The 7,400-nt window shown below is 47.8% G+C and overlaps 1 protein-coding gene across 2 annotated transcripts in view; it reads left to right on the top strand.

The window, feature by feature from the left end:
• Window positions 1-7,400, top strand: part of SPOCK2 (SPARC (osteonectin), cwcv and kazal like domains proteoglycan 2) — a 107,462-nt gene continuing 100,062 nt past the window's right edge. The window contains exon 1 of one of the 2 annotated variants that reach the window (XM_039324644.1): window positions 1-405. In XM_039324644.1, coding sequence (XP_039180578.1) covers window positions 229-405 — 177 coding nt within the window. In that variant the 5' untranslated portion in view covers window positions 1-228. The remainder of the gene's footprint in view (window positions 406-7,400) is intronic. The other variant, XM_039324643.1, reaches the window with a different exon arrangement.

Raw genomic sequence — 7,400 nt, 5'->3', positions numbered from 1 at the left:
GGTGCGATGATGTCAAACGTGATGCTGCTGCTGCTCCTGTGACTTAAGCCAGCCTCTTTTGGCGCAGACTCCGTAATTCTCTCCGGTGCTGGCGGAGCTGGATTTCCGAGAAGCGCATCTGCAAAGCGGGTCACATTTCAGCGGGGCTGCCGGAGTCCGGGGAGGAGGAGAGAGGGCCGGAGAGGTAGGCGCTTCGCGGCGAGCCAGGACCGCGCCACCCGTCCCGAGATGAGAGCCCCGGGCTGCTGTCTGGTGCCGCTTCTGCTGGCCCTGGCTTGGGCGGAAGGAGACGGCAAGGCGGCGAAAGAAGGCGACAGCCCCGGCAATTTTATGGAGGACGAGCAATGGCTGTCTTCCATCGCCCAGTACAGCGGCAAGATCAAACACTGGAACCGCTTCCGAGACGTGAGTCGCCCCCCCCCCCAGAACACACACACACACGCACGCACACCGTTCCCACCGTTTGAAGCCTTCGGGACGGGAGGGCTGCGATGCCTTTTGCCCCGCAGAAGCCTGGGCTAAGGGCGGCGGGGCGGGAGGGGCGCGCGCGAGAGGAACTGCCGGCTGCTCTTCGATTCGCAACTTGCAACAATTGCTGCTTTCGCAAAGAGAGGGAGGGAGGGAGGAAGAGGGAGGGAGAGAGAGGAGAGAGAGGGAGAGGGAGGGGGAGAGGGAGAGAGAGGGAGAGGGAGAGGGAGAGAGAGGAGGAGGGAGAGAGAGAGAAAGAGGGAGGGGCAGAGAGAGAGGGAAGAGAGGAGAGGGAGGGGGAGAGAGGGAGGGAGACAGGAGGGAGAGAGAGAGGGAGAGGGAGGGGGAGAGGGAGAGAGGAGGGAGAGAGAGAGGAAGAGGGAGGGGCAGAGAGAGAGGGAGAGAGGGAGAGAGAGAGGGAGGGAGAGAGGGAGAGGGAGAGGGAAGGGGAGAGAGGGAGGGGGAGAGAGAAGGAGGGAGAGGGAGGGGGATAGAGAGAGGGAGGGAGGGAGAGAGGGAGGCGTGCAGGAGCGCGGACCGGTTGGCGACTGCAACTCTCGCCCGGGCTCCGAGCTTGCTGGAAGTTGCGCGGAGCGGGCGCCGCAAAGAGCGGGCGCCTTCCCCCGGCACTGCGGCTGAAGACGGGGAAACGGGCGGCGGGGAAAGGATTGGGTGGTTTTCGGAACCGGTCCCCGTTTTTTTTTTTTGTCCCGCGTAAGGCAAACCTCGCGAGTTGAGGCGGGGGGGGGGGAGGAGAAGCCTTCTTGCTGATGAATTAATTCCTCCCTTTTGTCGCTTATCGGGATAACGATCGGGCGGAAAATGGGACTCTCCGCCGGGCCGCTCGCTGCAGCCGGGGCTTGGCGGCGCGTGTCTTGCCAAACTCGCCGGCTGCGGAATTTGCGAAGGTTGCTCGGCCTCCTCGCCGGTTTCGCCAGAGGGAGCGGAGGGGAGGGGAGGGGAGCCGCCCTGCCAAGCGTCGTTGGGCGACCGGGCGCGGAAGGGCAGTCGCCACCAAGACTTCCCCCCCGCCCCGCCTCTCGGACCTCTCCTCCATCTCTCCGCCCCCCTCCCAAAACAGCCTTTTTTAAAAAAAACCCTCTGGACACGGCATGCTTCGCCAACCCGGTGCCCGCCAGCGCGGCCCCCTGGCCACAGAGTCCTGCTGATGGGGATGCGGACTACCTGAGGGAGTCGGAGGGCGCCAGGATGAGGGCTGCCCGCCCTGGGAGGAGCGGGGGGGGGGCGAGGGTGGGACGGACGCAGAGAAGAGGCTTCGGGTGGCCGTGCCTTGGGCCAGGCGGGGCTCCGGTTGCTGCAGTGGTGAAGAACTCGCCTCTTTTTTTTTTTTTTTTCATTATTTAAATTTCCCAACTGCTGAGAGTGGCGATTGGGGGCGGGGAGAGAAAAGCCTCTCACCACAGCTCCTCGCCCGTTGCCAGACTGTGGCAAAGGAGCCCTCTAGGTCTAGGGCAAAACCATCCATTCAAATGCCTGCTGGTTTCCAGGTGCCCATCCTTCCTGGGAATTCAGCATCTCTTCTGCTGCAGAGGATCTCCAAAGGAAATGCCTCTGGAAGGTGGGGGGGGGGGAGAAAAGAAGGTGGGAAGCTGCAGGGTGAATCCTTCGATTTGAGAGAATAAGATGGGACCCAGACTGGGTGGGTGGGATAAGGAAGGGGAGGGGAGGGAAAGCAGGGTACTGATAAAGATATCCAAGCAGTGAGGTGAAGGGGTGCCTCTTTCTCCCTCCCTCCCTCCCTCCCTCAGAAATTCATGTTTGCCTGGAAGGCAAAGGAGAACTTTGAAATGCCATCCTCTCATCCTAACTGATTTGGCATCTGGGCGCTCGCCTTGGCTGCAACTTAGAAGAGATTCTTTAGAGCTGCCCTTTTTGCATAATTTTGCTTCTTCCCAGGCAAGCTGGGAGCCTTTTCCTAGGGCACCTGGCTCAGCTGATGCCCTGCACATAAAACTCAGCTGATGCCCTGCACATAAAACTCAGCTGATGCCCTGCACATAAAACTCAGCTGATGCCCTGCACATAAAACTCAGCTGATGCCCTGCACATAAAACCAATTTAAACTGCCTGGGTGGGTGCAACTGTTGGTGCTGAGAACGCTGGGGCGCAGCGGTCGAGGTGAGGGTTTTGCTACATTTAATAACCAAATAAGCTTGTGCCTGCTTGATTTTAGGGATCCTGTGGCAGAAAGATTGCCCTGCATTATTTGGCAGGCTTTCCTCCTAGATTTGCTCACCTAGAATAGAAGGCTGGATCTCTCCCGATTGCTTCTATCCATATCCTCAGAGCATAATCTGTCTAGCATAAAGGGGTGTTTTTCTTTAAATTCTTTGTTTATTTTGCTGTATAGACAATGGAACACTAAAAGGCAATTTGGCTCAGACTCATGCAATCCTATTACTAATTCCTTCCAGTCTCTAAAGATGTATTCTTTGGGATCTAGAACGAAATGAAAGACAAAGCTATCTAGAAAAACGAGTTGGAAGAAGATCTTGTTTCCCCTGCTTTGCAATTTAATTCTGGTTAACGCTTTTGTGCCAGTGACACCGTGAAATGCGTGAGTTTTGAGACTGCTCTTTTTAACTTGTCTTAAGCCAAATCTGATCTTCTGCTCTTCAATTTAGTGAACAAAATCTCGGATACTTTTCTTCATGCCAGCTAAAATTTTACCTGAATAAATTTCTTGAGTGCCAAATGAAAAAGATGTAGAGGCCATGAAAAATGAAGGGAGATCCCCATCTAAGCTGTTTTTAGCTCCTGGAGGAAAACAAAAATTAATAAAGTTTGCAATGTTATTCATGAGCCCAGATTTCTGTAGCAGATGGTTTAACATCTGCACTAATAGACAAAAACATACTAGCAATTCCTGTGGGCAGTAACTGAAGACCACGTACTAGAGAAATGCTTCCCCTCAAAAGATTTTGCAAGCTCCACTCTGATTTTTAATCACGTTACGGTTAAATGTTGGATCTCTCCCAACCACAAATCAAGATCCAATGTATCCTTGTGAGCATAGTGGAAAGTATAATCCACAAGGGAGAGAAGCAGCAAAACATTGCAGTAGGAAGTGCAGCCAGTTCAGCCAGCCAGCCAGCCAGCCAGCCAACTGTGCTATTTTCGAGAATATTCTCATCCATCTTATTTTCTCCTCCACTTCATCCAACACGGAAGTCTCTGACCATCCCTAGCTGTTGGTGGTCCAGATTGGTTTGTGTTGGGTTTCTTTGCTCCCATATATTTTTTTAACCCCACACATTTTTGTAATAATGCAGACCTAGAGTTGCCCTGAGCGTCTTCAGTTGACAGTCACCCACTGAATTTATCAACTTGGGATTCAGAATCAGGACGTATCAGTTACTCCACTTCAATCCGTTCCTCTAAATATTAGGAAGGCTGGGCGTTTGGGCAGATATTTTCCAGCATCATCCTGACATCTGGTCTGGTCTGGTCTCATCTCACAGATGAGACTGTCTGCTCAGCTAATGGGAAGAAAGGCCTGGAAGCAGCTGTGTGGTTTCACCTAATGACAGCTTGATCCGTAGAAAAAAAAAAAAGCCATTGGATTAAGCAGTAGAACTCAGAAAAAACTAGCTTTTTCCCATTTTACTGTATCGGGAGAGTGACTTCATTTTGACTCACTGCTCTTCCTTCCCTGATTTATTAGCAAATGCTTTCATTAAGTGTGTGTGGGGGGAATTAAACAGATTGGATCACTATTGAGCCAAGCTTCCGAACATGACCCTCCACTCTCCCGCCACTCTGCTAAAAAAAAACAGGAAAAGCAAATAATGTGCAAATGGCTTAGGCATGCTGGTCCACTTTGCAACTCTTCTTTGCTAGGATCGAAATAGTGGGGTTTATTTGCAGGTCTGAACAACCTCAGCCTGCTGTGCCATTATAGAGCAGGCGTGTCAAACCCACCATGTCATATGACGTGTTGCGACATATCGCGACTTTTTTTCCATCGCCAGCAATGGGAGAGGCGTGGTTTAGTCACGAAGCGTCTGGCCTGCGGGCTGGCAGTTTGACATCCCTGCTCTAGAAGGATGCTGAAATAGGGAGGTTCCCAGCTCCAGTGCAGATTCTGAAAGACAAGAGCTAGGATTCCACTGCAGGACTTAACAGCTTTTTATTTAGTGACCGTTCAAAGTTACAACGGCACCGGAAAAAGCGACTTGTGACTTATGACTCATTTTTCATACTTACGACCTTTTCAGCATCCCCCGTGGTCACGTGATCAAAATTCATATTTACGATGGTTGCACTGTCCCGGGGTGGTGATCCCCTTTGGCGGTACCTTCTGACAAACAAAGTCAATGGGGAAGCCAGATTCACTTAATAACCTTGTTACTAACTTAACAATTACAGTGATTTACTTAACAACTGTGGTTTAAAAAGGTTGTAAAATGTGTCTCGCTTAACAATAGAAATTTTGAGCTCAGTTGTCATTGTAGATTGAGGATGATCTGTACTGCGAAATTCAGGAGGTGTTTGTTCTATTGCCTCAGAATCTGCAGCCATCAGTTCCTACAATTCACTAATGATGTTGAGATGCTTTGCAAGATTATAGTTGGAAGTATTAGCAGGATCATGTGATGTCAGTACTATATACATGGTTGCCCTAAAAGAGATCATAAATTAAGAAATATAAAAAGAATAGGAATCGTTTTTAGTTCTTTCTTAAGAGGATTTTTCTTTGTCTTTTGGTCTCTTCAAGTCAATCTTGACACTTGTGATGTGCCTGAGCTAATCCCAGCAGGTTTTTTAAAGATGGTTTTTTTTTTTTTAATGCTATGCCCTTGCCTTCTTTCCAGGGTGGAAAGAGAAGGACTAGCTCAAAGTCAACCAGTTTGCTTTGTGTCTATGATGGGACTAAGCTTTATGGCAGGGGTCTTCAAACTTGGCCCTTTTCTGACTTGTAGACTTCAACTCCCAGAATTCCTCAGCTAGGCATGCTGGCTGAGGAATTCTGGGAGTTGAAGTCCACAAGTCAGAAAAGGGCCAAGTTTGAAGACCCCTGCCTTATGGTCTTGCAGTATCTGTGATGGGCAGAAGGGATGACCTTGATCAGGGGTCTGCAACCTTGACAACTTTAAGACTTCTGGACTTCACTCCCAGAATTCCTCAGCCAGCATAGGGAGCTGAAATCCACAAGTCTTAAAGTTTTCAAGGTTGCAGACCCCTGACCTTGATAAACAGGAGGAAGAGCTGCAATCAAGACAGCAATCATCAGATAAAAGAAATATCAGCCCAGGGCAGAAATATAATTTAAGTAAGTGTCTCAGACGGAACATTCCCTAGTTCTCATGAGCAAAAGGAAGAAGAGAAGCTTATTCAGAGCTGCAAGATTTGATTATTTATAATACAGGTAGTATTCACATTCATAACTCTGGTTTTCGAGTCTGATCTAACTTGAAGGACTATTAGTTTCAAGATTGGTGCCTTAACCACTGCACCAAAACTGGTCCTCTACTGTATTTATAATGCTCTCATATGCCTATCCCTCTATTCTGTAGCTCTTTTTGAATTATTTCCCATTCCTTGGGAAGACAATTAAAACCAGATATGGGAATAAGAAGCACCTCCTGTTGTAAATGTATAGTATATTTAGCCTACAAACAAATTTTTAGAGAAGAGTATCTCTTGGAATATTATAATGCATGTGGTGAGGTGATAAAAGACAAGTCACACTATCAAATAGTTTAACTTCAAGTTCACAGTCATGCAACTATGGGAAACTCATTTGAAGTGCTAGAACTTCAGGTTCTAGCACTTCAATTGAGAACCGGTGTCTTGAATTGAGATAGGTGGCACAGATAACCTTTAAGATTTCAAAAGAACTGACGCCGTGTATCTTTTGTAGAAAAGGACATGCGATCTGAAGCCCCCAATATTGTCTGTAAGATTATAAATTTTGAATACCTCCAATTCCTCTAAAATTGCCACCCCAAAATAACACATTTTATAGTGACAGAAGAAGAAACTTTTGGGGAAATGACCCTGGCTTGCCATTTGAAAATCAAATACAGAACAGTAACCTTGAAAAGTTACAGCAAATCATATCACCTAGGTCAGTGTTTCCCAAACTTGACAATTTTAAGGCATGTGGACTTCAACTCCCAGAATTCCACAGCCAGCAACGCTGGCTGTGGAATTCTGGGAGTTGAAGTCCACATGCCTTAAAATTGTCAAGTTTGGGAAACACTGACCTAGGTGACCTTGACTGATCTTGAAAAAGCTAATCAGGTTTAATTTTGGCTACTTCTAGATTGGGAGATCATGATTTTCTATTACTGTAAACTAGAAATTCCTACAGTGGGAACAATCAGTGGAACGACTTGTCTCCTGAAGTTGTGGTGCTCCATCACTGAAGGTTTTCAAGAGGAGACTGGACAGTCATTTGTCCAGAATGGTACAAGGTCCCCTACTTGAGTAGCTGGTTGGACTAGAAGACCTCCAAGACCCCTTCCAACCATATTTTTTTATGTTCTAAATCAGGAGTTTAAAAGAACGTCAAAATATTCACGTCAAAGAATTCTTAGTAGAGATAGTCCTCGACTTACAACAATGCATTTAGTGACAGTTTGGAGTTACAACAGCACTGAAAAAAGTGACTTATGACTGTTTTTCACCCTTATGACAATTGCAGCATTCCCATGGTCATGTGATTAAAATTTGGACACTTGGCAACTGACTCATATTTATGATATTTACAGTGTCGCGGGGTCATGTGATCACGTTTTGCAACCTTCTGACAAGCGAAGTCAGTAGGGAAGCCAGATTCACTTAACAACCATTTTACTAACTTAACCCCTGCAGTGATTCACTTAACAGCTGGAGCAAGAAAAGTCGTAAAATGGAGCAAAACTCACTTAACAAATGTCTCACTTAACAACAGAAATTTTGAGCTC

Source organism: Crotalus tigris, unplaced genomic scaffold, assembly GCF_016545835.1.
Source record: "Crotalus tigris isolate CLP2741 ecotype Arizona unplaced genomic scaffold, ASM1654583v1 scf7180000024304.1987388, whole genome shotgun sequence".
Classification (NCBI taxonomy): Eukaryota; Metazoa; Chordata; class Lepidosauria; order Squamata; family Viperidae; genus Crotalus; species Crotalus tigris.
The sequence above is the reverse complement of the archived record's forward strand: the minus strand, read 5'-3'. Positions and strand labels throughout refer to the sequence as shown.